General features: G+C 48.6%; 1 protein-coding gene across 1 annotated transcript in view; it reads left to right on the top strand.

Annotated features, from left to right (window-relative positions):
• Window positions 1-8881, top strand: part of CENPE (centromere protein E) — an 85827-nt gene extending 76946 nt beyond the window's left edge. Inside the window, exons 41-46 of the mRNA XM_054028869.1 lie at window positions 2523-2726; window positions 4160-4272; window positions 4765-4862; window positions 5870-6032; window positions 6539-6798; window positions 8113-8881. Of these exons, the coding sequence (XP_053884844.1) occupies window positions 2523-2726; window positions 4160-4272; window positions 4765-4862; window positions 5870-6032; window positions 6539-6798; window positions 8113-8210 (936 nt within the window). The 3' untranslated portion in view covers window positions 8211-8881. The remainder of the gene's footprint in view (window positions 1-2522; window positions 2727-4159; window positions 4273-4764; window positions 4863-5869; window positions 6033-6538; window positions 6799-8112) is intronic.
• The last annotated feature ends 8147 nt before the right edge of the window (window positions 8882-17028 follow it).

The raw sequence follows: 17028 nt of genomic DNA, 5'->3' as shown, positions 1-17028 counted from the left end.
CTAATGTCCAATCTAGACCTCCCTTGCTGCAGTTTAAACCCATTGTTTCTGGTTCTATCCTTAGAGGCTAAGGTGAACAAGTTCTCTCCCTCCTCCTTATGACACCCTTTTATATACCTGAAAACTGCTATCATGTCCCCTCTCAGTCTTCTCTTTTCCAAACTAAACAACCTAATTCTTTCAGCCTTCCTTCATAGGTCATGTTCTCAAGACCTTTAATCATTCTTGTTGCTCTTCTTTGGACCCTTTCCAGTTTCTCCACATCTTTTTTAAAATGCGGCGCCCAGAACTGGACACAATACTCCAGCTGAGGCCTAACCAGAGCAGAGTAGAGCGGAAGAATGACTTCTCGTGTCTTGCTCACAACACACCTGTTAATGCATCCCAGAATCATGTTTGCTTTTTTTGCAACAGCATCACACTGTTGACTCATATTTAGCTTGTGGTCCACTATAACCCCTAGATCCCTTTCTGCCGTACTCTTTCCTAGACAGTCTTTTCCCATTCTGTATGTGTGAAATTGATTTTTCCTTCCTAAGTGGAGCACTTTGCATTTGTCTTTGTTAAACTTCATCCTGTTTACCTCAGACCATTTCTCCAATTTGTCCAGATCATTTTGAATTATGACCCTGTCCTCCAAAGTAGTTGCAATCCCTCCCAGTTTGGTATCATCCGCAAACTTAATAAGCGTACTTTCTATGCCAAAATCTAAGTCGTTGATGAAGATATTGAACAGAGCCGGTCCCAAAACAGACCCCTGCAGTACCCCACTCGTTACGCCTTTCCAGCAGGATTGGGAACCATTAATAACAACTCTCTGAGTACGGTTATCCAGCCAGTTATGCACCCACCTTATAGTAGCCCCATCTAATTTGTATGTGCCTAGTTTATCGATAAGAATATCATGCGAGACCGTATCAAATGCCTTACTAAAGTCTAGGTATACCACATCCACCGCTTCACCCTTATCCACAAGGCTCGTTATCCTATCAAAGAAAGCTATCAGATTGGTTTGACATGATTTGTTCTTCACAAATCCATGCTGGCTATTCCCTATCACCTTACCACCTTCCAAGTGTTGGCAGATGATTTCCTTAATTACTTGCTCCATTATCTTCCCTGGCACAGAAGTTAAACTAACTGGTCTGTAGTTACCTGGGTTGTTTTTATTTCCCTTTTTATAGATGGGCACTATATTTGCCCTTTTCCAGTCTTCTGGAATCTCTCCCGTCTCCCATGACTTTCCAAAGATAATAGCTAGAGGCTCAGATACCTCCTCTATTAGCTCCTTGAGTATTCTAGGATGCATTTCATCAGGCCCGGGTGACTTGCAGGCATCTAACTTTTCTAAGTGATGTTTAACTTGTTCTTTTTTTATTTTATCCGCTAAACCTACCCCCTTCCCATTAGCATTCACTATGTTAGGCATTCCTTCAGACTTCTCGGTGAAGACCGAAACAAAGAAGTCATTAAGCATCTCTGCCATTTCCAAGTTTCCGGTTACTGTTTCTCCCTCTTCACTAAGCAGTGGGCCTACCCTGTCTTTGGTCTTCCTCTTGCTTCTAATGTATTGATAAAAAGTCTTCTTGTTTCCTTTTATTCCCGTAGCTAGTTTGAGCTCATTTTGTGCCTTTGCCTTTCTAATCTTGCCCCTGCATTCCTGTGTTGTTTGCCTATATTCATCCTTTGTAATCTGTCCTAGTTTCCATTTTTTATATGACTCCTTTTTATTTTTTAGATCGTGCAAGATCTCGTGGTTAAGCCAAGGTGGTCTTTTGCCACATTTTCTATCTTTCCTAACCAGCGGAATAGCTTGCTTTTGGGCCCTTAATAGTGTCCCTTTGAAAAACTGCCAACTCTCCTCAGTTGTTTTTCCCCTCAGTCTTGATTCCCATGGGACCTTACCTATCAGCTCTCTGAGCTTCCCAAAATCTGCCTTCCTGAAATCCATTGTCTCTATTTTGCTGTTCTCCCTTCTACCCTTCCTTAGAATTGCAAAGTCTATGATTTCATGATCACTTTCACCCAGGCTGCCTTCTACTTTCACATTCTCAACGAGTTCCTCCCTATTTGTTAAAATCAAGTCTAGAACAGCTTCCCCCCAGTAGCTTTTTCAACCTTCTGAAATAAAAAGTTGTCTCCAATGCAGTCCAAGAATTTGTTGGATAGTCTGTTCCCCGCTGTGTTATTTTCCCAACATATATCCGGATAGTTGAAGTCCCCCATCACCACCAAATCTTGGGCTTTGGATGATTTTGTTAGTTGCTTGAAAAAAGCCTCATCCACCTCTTCCACCTGGTTAGGTGGCCTGTAGTAGACGCCTAGCATGACATCTCCCTTGTTTTTTGCCCCTTTAAGCCTAACCCAGAGACTCTCAACACTTCCGTCTCCTATGTCCATCTCTACCTCAGTCCAAGTGTGTACATTTTTAATATATAAGGCAACACCTTCTCCCTTTTTCCCCTGTCAAATGTAGTTGTAATTGCTAGGATAACTTCTAATAACTGGATATTTTTCTCAAGATTATGAAAACAACAATCCAAAAGCTGAAAAATGCAGTAAATGAAGCAGGAAAAAATGTCAAGGAGAAGGAAGAAAGAATAGCCATGTTACAAACGGAGATTAAAATGAAAGCTGCTGCAAGTGAACTTAACCAACTTCAGGCTAAATTAAATGAGACAGAGAAGTGTCTTAGAAATGCATTAACAGAGAAACAGACTTTCAAGGTATGTTTCATTGTAAAACTTCAGTTGTTTAAGCGAAATGTCACTCCTATTTTCCACTTGAGAGCTGGGAGGAAACCTGAGAAGGTTCTTGAAGGCCAACATGTGGAAGCCAATCTGTTGCACTATATGGTATTGAAGTGATGCATTCTTTTCCTATGGTTTAGCCTGTCTCTTCAGACATTCTTGGTGCAGCAACGAGTGACCAAGCTTGGAACCCAAGTTATACTCCATGGGGAATTTTGCGCCTCTGCGCATGGGCAGTATTTATGTCCCCCACAGATTTATTTGCTTCCCCACAGAAAATGACTTTCTGATGGGAAGCAAATGGAGGCCACAAGAGCAGTCATGAAACCCTCCCCAGCAGTATGTTTCAGGTGTCCAGGTCAGCCGGCAAAGAGGTAAATCACTGTGGGGCAGGAGGCGGACTGGGGAAGACCCAGCTGGTGGCTCCTACCCTGCGCCGAGCTCAGCAGCTAGGCTGGGCTGGGGAGGATGGGACTTCCCCTGCACGGCACCCCCAGATTTCTTCCCTGGCTGCAGGAAGCTCTGCAAACTCTCTCTCCACCCCCGCTTCCTGCACTCATTCCTGTACAGGGAGCTGCTCCCTCATCCGCCCATCCCCTGTCCAGACCCCCTCATACCTAGACCCTCCCGCGGAGCCTTCCCCTCCCCCTCACACTCAAAACCTCTCCTGAGGAGCCCCACTCCCCCTGCACCTGGACCACCCCGACAAGCCACCCACACTCAGATCCCCCTGCTGAGCTCTATCCCCCTCGCACCCAGACACTCCCCTCCCCCCCTGCTGAGCCCTAACCACCTTCACCTGGACCCCCTTGAAAAGTCCCATTACCATTGCACTCAGAACCCCCCAACAAGCCCCTGTGCATCCAGATCCTTTCCCACACCCAGAACCCCACTGAGCCACCTGCACACAGATTGCCCTACACAGAACTCTCTTAACCCATATCTGGATCCCCCCCACACTAAGCCCCTCCACACTTGGATCCTGTCTTGCTGAGCCTGCCTGCCCACACCTGATGTACCTGGCATGGAGGGGCAGAGCCCTGGGATGTTTCTGGGGCAGACCCAGTCCTTGCACTGTGTCAGGGTTGGGTACCGTCTCACCGCTGAGTCCATGTCCCCGGGGAGGGGAGGGAGCTGCACAGTGATCTCCCACCTCTGTGCAGCCAGTGGCCTGTGCTCCCCAATGCCATGCTGGAGCCTCCATGTTTATTTGACAAAATGTGCAGATTTTTAAAATATTGTGCGCTGAATTTTAACTTTTTGGCACAGAATGCCCTCAGGAGTAAAGTTATATCATTAGAATAAGAGTATTGCCTCTGCAAGATGGTATTCAAATATCCCGAATTAACTTTAAGAGATCTAACTTTCTTATCACTAGATCTCCTCTTTTCTCCCACCCAACATATTAGGCAAAATTAGATAAAGGTGCCACGTTATATAAAGAAGAAATTGATCATCTCAAAACTCAGTTGGTGAAAGCTGACATGGAAAGAATGAAGCAATCCAGAATTTTTGAACAGGAGTAAGTTTAAGTTTTTTACTGTACTATGCATCCTGTAACTTCCCAGTTATTTTTTTGGAAAGCATAAGATCTGATGTTTAAAAGTAGTTTTTTATACAGGTTGTTTCAAACATCCTACCTAGACACTTCAGATATCTCCCAAGAATAGGTAGAAACTGCACTGAAAATACAAACCTTATTGAATATTTGGTGCTCAAGCATGGTTTTGAAGAGAGCTCTGAGTGTCTTTAATCTACCCAGAAACTATAGAGCCATTTTGTCATAAGGGGTGGGGGGTGAGGGGCTGTATAAATTAAATATTTTGTGTTTCCTTGGTGAAGAGTTCGAGTTTCTTAGCTCTGATATGTTTTGCTATTTATTCAGTATATTTGGATCCTATTGCTGTTTGATTTCTCATTTGGAGAAGAACAGACAAATTAAAACTGCAAAATGTTGCAGAATTTCACAATGGCAAACTGCTAAAATAGTGGCTTCCTCTTTTTCCTTATGCAGAATTGCTACTACAAAAGCTCTTGCAGAACACAAAGAGGAACAGTTAAGAAAATTAAAAGAAGAACTGAGAAGAGCACAGCAAGAACAAGATGTAACTGGTAAATAAAAAATACATACAAGGGATTTTTTTTTCACAATATCTATATAAACAAAACATATAATTGAGGCTGTGGGTTGTACATAAAGCACTAGATAGAAAAATGTTAGTCTTTGGTCCACAGTTGGTTAAAGGAGGGACAGGACTTTCTTTGGGACATATGGTAGGTGAGGTGTAATGAGAGAGCTCTTCACACCCCACTCATTAACTCTGGAAATCACAGTAATTTAGTGCTTAGAGTTCTTCCGTATGTGACTACAGCAGCAACAAGGTATGAAAGTGCAGACCTTTAATTTTTTCTTTTGCTTGTCATATCTGAAGGACGTGTCTGGATATTTCTATAATTGGCCCTACACTTTCATCAAACACTCATGGACAGAGTGGTACACAGTTCGTGGCAAGTTTGTATAGCTTTTGCAAAACTAGAGGCAAAAGGGAATCCTCACTATATCAAGATGTGAGACAGTGGGGCCTAGTAGATAGAGCATTGGGCTGTGACTTGAAAGACCTGGGTTCTGTTTCTGGCTTTGTTCACTGGGTTACTTTGAGCAAATCACTTCCTCTCTCTAGGCCTCAACTTACCCACCTGTAAAAGGGGAATAACAATTCTATCCTCTTTTTGTAAAGTGCTTTAAGATCTATTACTGAATAATTCTATGAACTAGGTATTATGGTTATCTCTTCTAACCATAACTGATATAAAATAACTGTATTTTGGATTTGTCAGTTAAATTTATTAGATCATCTGATTTACTAGAGAACCATTTGAATTTTATACTAGGTAACTGGCAGTCTGTGAATTCCTGTATAGAAAGGTTGAAACTGTTGTAACTGTATTTGTAATCTGTACAGTGAACACCTAATCCCAAAAGGAATTTTAATATAATTTTCTAGTCATAGAACACTACTTTATTTACTTTATGAAGGTCAACTTTACTTGATTTTTGTAGTGTCCAAGATATAGCAAATAATAGCTTCTAATATATATTCAAATAATTTTTTCCCCAGTAATATCAGGAAAAGATGTTCCTCAGGAATCACATATACCCCTGACTTGTGGTGGTGGCAGTGGGATTGTGCAGAGCACACAAATGCTCATTTTAAAATCTGAACAAGCTAAATTACAGAAAGAAAACCTGCAGTTGAAGAAAAACAATGACCTTCTAGTAAGGTAAGTTTAAAAAGCTGATCATCAGAGTCTAGAATGTTGTTTCTGATTTAACTGCATACATTACTATACTTGCTGTTTGATTTATAACCAAATGCGGTAAGAGTTCATATTTCTGGGGAGAATCCTAGAAATGAGAAATTTTGAAAGATCCATTTGTTTGATGAACTTTCTTCTCTTGGTGGCCAGGGACTTGTGCCTTTCACACATCAGCGGTTTGAATCCGGATACCACCAGTGGTGACATTTTATCATTGTCTCTTCCTTACAACTTAGGAAAGGATCTGGCTTCCCTTCTTAATATAAACTTGCTCACATGAGTTGGCAGTAATTGGTTATCTGTTCAGCAGTTTTGCAGCAGAAAGTTGAATGGGTATGGAGCCTTAACTGCTTTGATTCTAGAGATTGTCCCTTGAAGTCAGGATCAGGACACATTGATATGGCAGTGTGAGGGAACTTGCATTGTCATGCTTCCAGTAGTTTACACTTTTATCATTTTCTCCTTTTAAGCAATGAGCTTCAGCTAAAAGAAGAACTAACCAAATGGAAAGAGAGAGCACTAAAAATGAGAGCAGAATCCTGTAGAGACACCACTCGGGAAAAGATACAGAGGTCTCCAAAGAAGACCACACCTCATTCAGTTAAAGAGCAAATGCCTTCTCCCTCCAAGGAAGTTTCTTCACGAGAAATCCTGCCTCTGGATTCACCAAACACACTGCCTCTGACTTGTCCAAATTTCTTCGATAATTCGAGCTTAGGCACACTTACAGGTGCGTAACGCAATACTGTTTCTGTTAGGAACACCTATTCAGTAGAATGTTAAAGGGTTGGCTAGTCAGACCTGTGAAAGGTCTAGTGTAGGTGCACGCTACAGTTAATTCATATGTACTGGGGGACTTGAATACCTCAACTGGGTGAGTATTGGAAAGATTAGGCTAGCTTTTATTGCAGTATAAACTGAATTTAGTGATTAGCCATAAGTCTGGACAAATGAAATATTGTGCAATTGTACAGTGGATATATTGGGTTCTGAATGGGTGGGGGGTTGTATTTTTTATTTACATTATTTCATTTATGTAGTTTTAGTTCAGAAAGGTTTGGAAGGGGTGAATTCTAGACCTGGTTGGGATTTTTTTTGGATTAAACAGTTTTGTTGTAAACTGCTAGTTTGTTGAAATAGAAGAACCTCAATTTCCCATATCATAAGTAGTTCCCTAACAACTGGAATATTGGCTACTCTTGGGTAAGTGGCTCTCTTGTTTTTAGCCAGATGTTTCAAAAGGTCTGTATTTCATCCCAATATAGAACAAAACCAGATGCCAAAACCTCAAAACTTTACACAAAATGGCATTCTTGTCTTCTGGCCAGCCCAAGTGAATTCTCCAGCATTGGCCCTCCACCAATGCAGAGAGCTATGAGCTAGTTTCACCCACGTGACTCTAGAGACAGCATTTAAGCAAATTTCTGTCTCCAAGGCCTAACCTTTAGTTTCAAGAGCAAGTTTTGCATCCAAGCCACTAGTCTCTCCATCTCCAGTTGCAAAGATGGCAGCCTGGGCAATGTCTCCTTTCCCATTCCCCCTACCCTGCTTTGCTCTGCTCCTTTTCTTTCCTGCCTGTCTCCACAAACCTTGGCCTGCAAATAATGGCTTCTCTGCTCTTCTCCACCCAGCCACCTTTTGTGGGGGAAGCTTTTACTGGTGGCCTGCATTACACCTTAACAGTACCATTAGCTGTTTGAAAAACCATCAATACTCCCTAGCAGTGTGGTGAAGTACTAGGTCGCTGGAGCAACTTTTGACATTGTCACCACTGTTCAGTGAGTGTGATCTAACTTATTGCTGCCGCTTCTGCCAGCAAATCTCCCAATGTCTGAGGTCCCCACACAATTCCGTGTCCCAGCCCAACTGCTAAGATCAAAGAAGCGCCTTGTCTAGACTAGGATTTAAAGGTAGTGGTTGGATTATGTAGTCTAGCTCAATCTTTTGAACACCTTCTAAAAGTCTAGACAAGACAAAGCAATTGTACTCTAGCATGTGCTAAACTGGGAAAGTTACAAGTCTTTCTATTTTCTCTCTTACTTAGACATGCGACCTGCAGGAACAGAGCGTATAGAAGATCGCTTTAAGCACTTGTTTGGAGCGTCAGAAAAAGATAAAGCACCTGACTGCACAACCCAGTAAAGGTGCCCGTTATTGTTCACTGTCCTTGCTAGTGGATAAAGTCAAAGATTGCATATAGAGAAGATGTGCTACAGAAGTAGCTGGTATGTTTTAACTGTAGCCAGTGGGAAGAAGCTTTCTTGGAGCAGGAACTGAGCAAGTAACTGGAAAAGCTGGAATACAAAAATGTGACAATAGTGTTGCCTGCATCCAGCTGATGGTCTCACCATAGCAGTTCTGCATTGCTCCTCTTGTGATGGCAAAGATAACAAAGCCAACCAGCTGAAGAGGAAATGAAAACTGGAATGGATCACAAATCAGAGAATCTCTACTGTGAAACTTATCAATGTTAAACTTTCCCCTCTCACTCCTAAGACAACCCTACCAAGGGCAATCAGTTTAATCTTGGAAGTCCATAAGGAAAGTGGAGAGAACTCTTTCTGCTACTCTTTTTCTAGTGTTCAGTGTTATTTCAAGTTTTATATGTTGACTTTTCTAGGATGGGGAATAGCATTCTCATTCAACTTCATTTAACCAGTTTATATATAATATTCTATTTATGAGCTCACAATCAAGGCTGTGTTTTTAAAAAGTCTCTAATTCATATCTGCAGTGCACAGTTGATTCTGGTCTGAGTAATTTTACTTTTGTCAATAAAGATTGTTATATGCATATAGGCAGTCAAACTAGAATTGGTCATTGTACTATTGCCATTTCTTGTTGTGTCATTGGGGGACGTGGCAGGAGGCTCCTGCCTACTGGTCATAGCTGAGTGATGGGGGGGTCTCGCCTAGCAGCAAGTAAGGGGTTCATATACTCTCACACACCCTCCCCCTTAGGTTCTGCTGTGGGGCTTTATCAGGCAAATCCTCCCTCTCCCTCCCCGAAAAGAAATTGGTCTTATTAATGTTTTCCCCAGCCCCGTGAAGGATTTCAAAGCTATAGGGCTGTAGCAAGACATACCATCTCATTAGCCTAGAGTAGGTGTCTTTCATGGTGTTCAGCCAACATACTAGGGCATGGTCACCAGTTTGAAGGAGTTCCCCCACAGATAATAGCTCAGCGCATCCACAGCCCATTTCACCAGGAGGACTTCCTTTTTTATGACTGAGTAGGATATGTCTCGTGGAAACAATTTCTTGCTGAGGTATACTGTGGGGTGCTCCTCCCTGTCAATGTTCTGGGACAACACTGCACTCAGGACCACTTCTGAGGCATCCATCTGAAGAGTGAACTCAGGGGTGAAGTCCAGATGGGTGAGTACGGGTTCCTGGCTCAGCCTCTCCTTCACTTCCCAGAAGACCATTTCACAGGCTGCTGACCACGGGACCTTCTAGCGCTGTTCTTCACCAGGTCAGTTAGGGGCATTACGATCATGGCAAACGCCGGGAAGAATCATCAATAGTACTCTGTGAGGCCAAACCTGGTGCACTTGCTGCTTGGTCGTAGAAACAACGCACTTTGCGTGGGTTTGTCCTTTGTCGACCAGGGGTCTTTGTTTTCCTCCTCCCATGCAGTAGCCCAGAGATGTCACCTCCTGCTGCCCTGGATGGCATTTGGCTGGGTTCGCCATCAACCCTGCCACCTTCAACGTCTACAATACGGACATGACATGTTTAAGATGGTCTTCCCAGTCCTGGCTGTAAATGATGTAGTCTATGTATGTTGCAGCGTACACCCCATGTGGCTGTAGTACCCAGTCCATTAGACGCTGGAAAGTCGCACCGCTCCATGTAGGCTAAAGGGCATCATTATACATTGGTACAGCCTCCAGGGTGTGAAGAAGGCAGTTCTCTTCGGTGCTTTGTTTGTTGGGGGGACCTGCCAGTAGCCCTTGGTTTGCTCTAGGATGGAGAGGTAATTGGCAGACCCCCGCCGGTCTTGCAGCTCATTGACCCATGTTTTTGCCCATTTAAAAAAAATACAGGCAACCTTTTATTTTGAGAAACTCCAGCATCCCCATGCTTTGGAGCAAGGAGTTGAAATTTGGTAGGGGTGGCCTATGTCTCAGGGATGTGCCTTTTTCCATCCATATGATGATCTGCCCAAATTTGGCCAAGTTAAGAGTCTGAAAAACTGCAATTTGCATGTGTTCTGTAGAGACTTGCTAGGGCTTCACAACTTAAAAATTTTCCCAAAGATTTCATGTATTGTTTATGTTGTAGTCTGGGGCTGAGCAGGACTCCCCCTGCATTTGGAGTTCTGGGCCATGCTGGGTCCAGAACTGAGCAGGGAGCCTCTCTCTCCTGTCCTTTCAGTACTCCCACTTCTGGGCTCAGGCAGAATGGAGGAGAAAGCCACCTGAATCGAATGCAGAGGGGGCCAGGGTGGAATCTGCATGGGCAGGGTGAGTAGTGTGACGAGCCTGGAGAGGAACAGACTGAGATAGGCAGTGGGTGACTGGGACAGGCTGGGCAAGTTGACTGGGGATTAGGGGGCCAGGAGATAGGGAGAACATCTGATCAGGAGCCAGAGTGCAGGAGGAAGAGAAATGGAATTGGAGTGGGACATGGAGTTAGGCTGGGGAGGCATATTGAAATTGGACATGGACCCCAAAAGAGATCCAGGAGTTAGTGGGGATGTGAGTTGAGGGAATCAAGTGGGCAGGGAAAAAAGAAACAAGCTTGGCTCAGGAGCAGGGAATAGTTGGGCAAGGATACTGTCAGGGAGTACAGGGGATGAGATTTGGATTGGCTGACAAGGACGCTAGGGACAAGGAGCTGGAGAGTAAGGTTGGAAACAACAGAGTGAGATGAAGGGGGGAAGACAATGCAAGGAGTCTGGGACTGAGATGAGAAGTCTGAAGAATGGAGACTTGGACTGGATAAGTGAGGAGAATGAGACTGGGACAAGGAGCCAGGACAGGGAAGAGAAGGACAGGGCAAAAGAATCTGTACACACTATTACTCCCTTCCAGAGTCTGGAATGGAACCCACATGCTTGAGTCTTGCTGTTCCTCTGCTTCCATAAATGGCTGTGAAACCCTCTGGTAAAGTGTCTCATCCCCTCTAGTGCTGGTCCACGTAGAGGATGGCAACTTACTACTGTTATCAGTTACTCCATTAGCTCCTGTAGCAGGTTCCAATCCTGCAGATGAATCACAGCTCAATGTGATGCCACATGCTGGAATTTGTTTTTTCAATTTGCTTTTTAAAAAAAAAAAAACCTAGGACATTACACATACAAAGCTATATTAAAAGGCCATTATTGAGGTTGCAGACTGAAGTATTAACTTAGGAAATGCCAGTATGAGCACCCATGTGAGGGCTCAACCAGGAGCATGATGCCCAAGGAGGAGAGAACCCCTCATAATCTGCTATGGGATATGTTTTTTGCAAACTCGGGAGGCTTTGCATTTCCCCCCGACACCCCCCCCAAAAAAAACCTGGCTGCTGAATCAATAACCCCCATCTCTGGTCTTCAGCTCACCCTTCCAGGAATTGTTTTTCTCCCTTAGTGCTCCCCATCACCCCAGTCCAACCACAATATTCCCTCAGTCCACATTAGATATACGGGCAACCCTGCTTCCTGTGGCCTTTCCCCGATGCTGATAGTAGGTTGTATCCCTGCCAGCCAAAGTAGCCTTCCTCTTCTGCTTCACACTCCTGGGTCTTACTGCTGGAGGATCTCAACTTTTCTTCGAGTGATTGCTCCTGTGTATTCCACAGTAGGTGTGCGTGCTCGCCATGTGCACCAGTGCTGGAAGTTTTTCCCTTAGCAGCATCCATAGTGGGGGAGCACCGCTGCGACCCCTGGAGTGGCACCGACATATCATGCTATAAAGGGGGCTGCGTGCTCCCCCCACCCTCAGTTCCTTCTTGCCGCCAGTGAAGGTAGTCGGAACTTGTTCTCCAGCTTTGCTGCAGCATTTCTAGCCTTAGTGGTATCCAGCTTTCCCTGAAGTTACTTGTTGAACATTTCTCTGTTAGTGCTGGGCTCGGGGCATGCCCCGTGGCCCAGGCTTCAAGTCGTGCGACTCTTGTCTCAATCCTATGCCCAGAAGCGATCTACATACTCAGTGTCTTCGCTGTCTGGACGAGGCTCACATTAGTGAGAAGTGTAAAATTTGCCGCTTCTTCAAGCCCCGAACAAAGAGGGAGCGTGAGATCCGACTCCGAGCTCTCCTAATGGAGTCGGCGTTGACCCCGGCACCGGCGTGTCGAGCCGACCCCGCGCAGGGCACCTAGTCCTCGGCACACAGTGAAGCACCCCAGGCGCACCGTCCTGATTCCGCGCCCAGTACCACGTCGTCGGTGCGCAGCGAGGCTCCATCGACGAGCCGGCACCACTCCCCTTCTAAGAAGTGAGGGAAGACTCAGCGGTGCCGGGAGAAAGATCGGGGTGAGGCTAGACCTGTGTTGGGCAGCCCACGATCCCCATCGGGACCAAGAACTCCAACTCGGGCAGAGCGGAGTAGTCCGGTGCCGTCCACGCGCGCCTCGCCAGAGGTGAGAGTGCCTTCGACGCCGGAGGCAGCTCAGGCCGTGTGCAACATCATGACACTTCCGGTACCAGGGGCACCGCTCCAGTCGGGCCCCCGATCCCGTGGGAAGCCTTCGCTCAGTGCCCATCGACCCTCTCCAGACGTCTCCGAGGTCAAGATACTGTCCCGAGTTGAAGGGCTGAGCCGCAGACCTCGGCGTGCCTCCACGCCGCGAGCAGGATCGTCTGTGAGCGAGCTTTCCACCTCCACTCCGGGAGACTGAAGGGGAGGCACTAAGAGACGGCGCCGCTCCTCTTCGAGCCTTGACCGCAGGGACAGGTCTCGTCATCATCGGCACCGCCATTCCTGCTCCGGCACCTGCCGTGGAAGGCACTACGCCCGGAGCTAGTCACCGGAATCCCAGGCACTGAAGCGTCGTAGTCTTGGGCGCCGGAGGCACTACGGAGACAGCACCCCCGACTTCTACCTGTCCTCCTCCAAGGGCCGGAGCCATCATGTACTCCAGACGTTTGTATGGCACTGTCCGCTCATCCCGGACTTCAGCTTCGGCATTCAGCCGCCTCTCGTTGAGCCGCTCGGTGCCGCAAGACCAGCCGACCCTTCCGGGCCACCTCGCATCCCAAGGCCAGGCTATTCCCTGGCAGGGACAGCGGTGCCAGTGGGCACCGTGGCCCCAGGCACTGGCACCACCGGGACCCCGCTCTGTGGCGGGAGCGTCCCAGGCCCAGCCGACGTCGCTGCCTCGGCACCGCGATGAAGCAGTGGGCACCGACCCTCCGGCACCAACTCGGGCCCCGGGTCAGGACATCAAGCTTGCGGTACAGCCGGGTGCAGACGACACCGCGGCGCCGGACAACTCCGTGGCGCCACCACCTCCGGTCTCTCAGGAGGATGTCAAGGCCCACCAGGAGCTACTCAGGAGGGTGGCATCAAACTTCTAGCTCCAGGCCGAGGAGATTGAGGAGCCATCGGATACATTGTTTAATGTCCTGACCTCCTTGATGCCGGGGCGTGTGGCCCTCCCACTCCATCAGGGGGTGGCCAATATTACTACTGGCCTCTGGTAAACCCCGGCATCTCTCTGTCCGATCTCCAAAAAGGCCGAACGGAAGTACTTTGTACCCACAAAGGGGCACGAGTACTTATACTCCCACCCAACTCCGAACTCTCTAGTGGTGGAGTCCCACCGAGAGAGGCACGGCCAACCCGCTCCTACCCCTAAGGACAAAGACGCTCGCAGGCTGGATTCCTTTGGGAGAAAAGTTTATTCGTCTGCGAGCTTTCAGCTCAGAGTGGCCAACCACCAGGCACTCTTGAGCAGATACGATTTTTAACCTGTGGGGGTCCCTTGCCAAGTTTGAGCCCTCCGTCCTCGAGAAGGACAGGAAGGAGTTCTGGGCCCTTGTGGATGAGGGTGTGGCGGTAGCTAAAGCGGCGCTCCAGGCGGCCTCTGATGCGGCGGACACGGCCGCCCGTTCGATGGCCGCGGCGATCTCCATGAGAAGGGCATCCTGGCTTTCGCTCTCTGGACTATCGGCTGAGTCCCAGTCGATCATGCAGGACCTGCCATTCGATGGTCAGGCCCTGTTTGCAGATCAAACAGATACGCGTCTGCATGGGCTGAAAGACTCCCGTACTATTCTACAGACGCTGGGCCTGTATGTCCTGCTGGCCAAGGACAAACCCAGGCCTCACACCTCCGCTCTGCAGGCTCGGGGTAGATATGAGCCCCCGCCTAAGAAGCAGCGTGAGCAGAGGCGACGGTGACAATGCCAATCCCGCTCGGCCCCTCATCCGGGGCCCTCTAAGACCAGGAGGCCAGGGAAGCAGCGTTTTTGACTGCTTGCGGGGGGTCACCAGGCCTGTTGCCAGGTTAACCCCCCACCCCCAGTTAATAAAGTTCAGGTTTGCAAATCGTTTACTTGCCTTCCATTGGCAATGGTCCCGTATTACTATGGACCGCTGGGTCCTCAACACTGTATCCCTGGGATACAGGTTGCAGTTTGTTTTGCCCCCTCACAATTGCCCTCCGGCCAGGGAGTCGGCGGAGGACCCGGAACATGCGCTCCTCCTGGGTCAGGAGGTATAGCGCCTCCTCTCCCTGGGATCTGTAGAGAGGGTACCTTGGGAATTCCGGGGCAAGAGATTTTATTCCAGGTATTACCTCATCCCAAAGGCGAAGGGCAGGCTTCGGCCCATCCTCGATCTGCGGAAGCTCAACCAGTTCTTGGTATGCTGCAAATTCCACATGGTGGCCCTAGCCTCTATTATTCCTTCCCTAGACCTGGGGGATTGGTTTGCAGCGCTGGACCTTCAGGATGCCTACTTCCACATCCACATTTTCGAGGGTCACAGGAGCATCCTCTGTTTCCTGGTAGGTCAGGACCACTACCAGTTTACAGTCCTCCCCTTTGGCCTCTCGACAGCCCCCAGGTTTTCATCAAATGTATGGTGGTGGTAGCAGCCCACCTCAGGAGGAGAGAGCTGCAGATCTTTCCCTCCCTGGACGATTGGCTGCTCAAGGGCAAGTCCCGGTTCCAGATGCAGTGGCAAGTATCCCTCTTGCTACGCACCTGCTCCGCTCTGGGCCTAGTGGTAAATGAGGAGAAATCCACATTAGTTTCAGTCCAGCGCATAGAATTCATAGGAGCACTGCTGGACTCCCAGGCGGCCACGGCCTCCCTTCCGAGGGACAGGTTCGAGGCGCTCAGAGGCCTCGTCGCCTCGGTCACGGCCTTCCTGTAACCACGGCTCAGATATGCCTTCAAATCCTCGGCCACATGGCAGCATGCACCACAGTGGTGTGACATGCCAGGCTCCGGATGAGGCCCCTCCAACTCTGGTTAGCATCCCGCTATTCCCAGGCCAGTGACGGCCTGGACAAGGTTGTCAGGGTGCCACCCACGGTGGTTGCAGACCTCCAATGGTGGTCCTTCCCGAGCAACATGCTCCGGGGAATCCCGTTCCGAGACCCCTCTCCCTCACTAGATCTAGTGTCGGATGCCTCGGACCTGGGCTGGGGAGCCCACGTGGGGGACATCAGGACCAAGGGTATGTGGTCACCCGAGGAACTGACCCTGCATATAAATGTCAGGGAACTCAGGGCTGTGCACCTGGCATGCCTGGCCTTTTGCCAGCACTTACAAGGGAAGGTGGTCAGAGTCCTCACAGACACCACCACCGCAACAACAGGCAAGGGGGCACGCGCTCCAGGGCCTTATGCCAGGAAGCCTAACTCCTGTGGGAGTTCTGTATAGCCCACAACATCCTCCTCCGAGCGTTCCACCTATCAGGCGAGAGCAACACGCTCGCAGATCGCCTGAGCAGGGTGTTCTCACATCAACATGAGTGGTCCCTGCACAGGGAGGTGGCAGAATGGATTTTCCTTCAGTGGGGCACTCCCCAGGTGGACCTATTCACCACCACCCAGAACCGCCTGTGTCCCAGGTTCTGCTCCAGGGTGATAGAAGGTGATGGGGCCATGACGGACGTGTTCCTGCTCGATTGGTCAGGGCCCTTGATGTACGCCTTCCCCCTCATAGGCAGGGTCCTACAGAAGGTGAAGTCAGACGGGGCGAGAATTATCCTGATAGCCCCGGATTGGGCCCATCAACATTGGTATGGGACCCTACTGCAACTCTTGGTGGGCCCCCCCCTCAGGCTGCCGCTCCGCCCAGACCTCCTCTCCCAGGAGGGAGGTCGTCTCCTCCATCCCAACCTGGCCCTGCTCCACCTGACGGCGTGGCTGCTCCGTGTCTACATGCGGAGGAGGGGAGGTGAACCGAGGCTGTTAGACAGGTCCTGCTTGAAAGCAGGATGCCCTCCACATGGAGGACCTACCTGGCTAAGTGGTATCGGTTCTCCTCATGGGTGAGGGAGAGAGGTTCCTCCCCTGCGTCCGCTCTGCTCCAGCTGGTCCTGGACTACCTCCTGTCCCTTAGGACCCAAGGGCTAGCCCCCTCTTCGATCAGGACGCACCTGGCAGCTATTTCCGGTGGCGGGACAGTCAGTGTTCTCCCATCACATGACTTCCAGGTTTTTAAAGGGTTTGGACAGAGCGTTCCCTTATGCTAGACCCCCCGGTTTTCCCTTGGGACCTGAACCTGGTACTGTCACACCTCACGGGACCTCCCTTTGAGCCCTTGGCCACTTGTTCCTGGTCCCACTTATCTGAGAAAGTGGCGTTTTTGGTGGCTATCACCTCAGCCCGCAGGGTTTCGGAGCTTAGGGTGCTCACCTCGGATCCCCCGTACACTGTCTTCCATAAGGGAAAGGTACAGCTTCACCCACACCCGGCCTTCCTGCCGAAGGAGGTCTCGGCGTTTCATATGGACCAGGACATTTTCCTGACAATCCTGTGTCCTAAGCCCCATTCCTCCAATGAGGAACGACGCC

This window comes from Malaclemys terrapin, chromosome 5, assembly GCF_027887155.1.
Source record: "Malaclemys terrapin pileata isolate rMalTer1 chromosome 5, rMalTer1.hap1, whole genome shotgun sequence".
Classification (NCBI taxonomy): Eukaryota; Metazoa; Chordata; order Testudines; family Emydidae; genus Malaclemys; species Malaclemys terrapin.
This window is presented reverse-complemented; position numbering and strand designations above follow the sequence as displayed.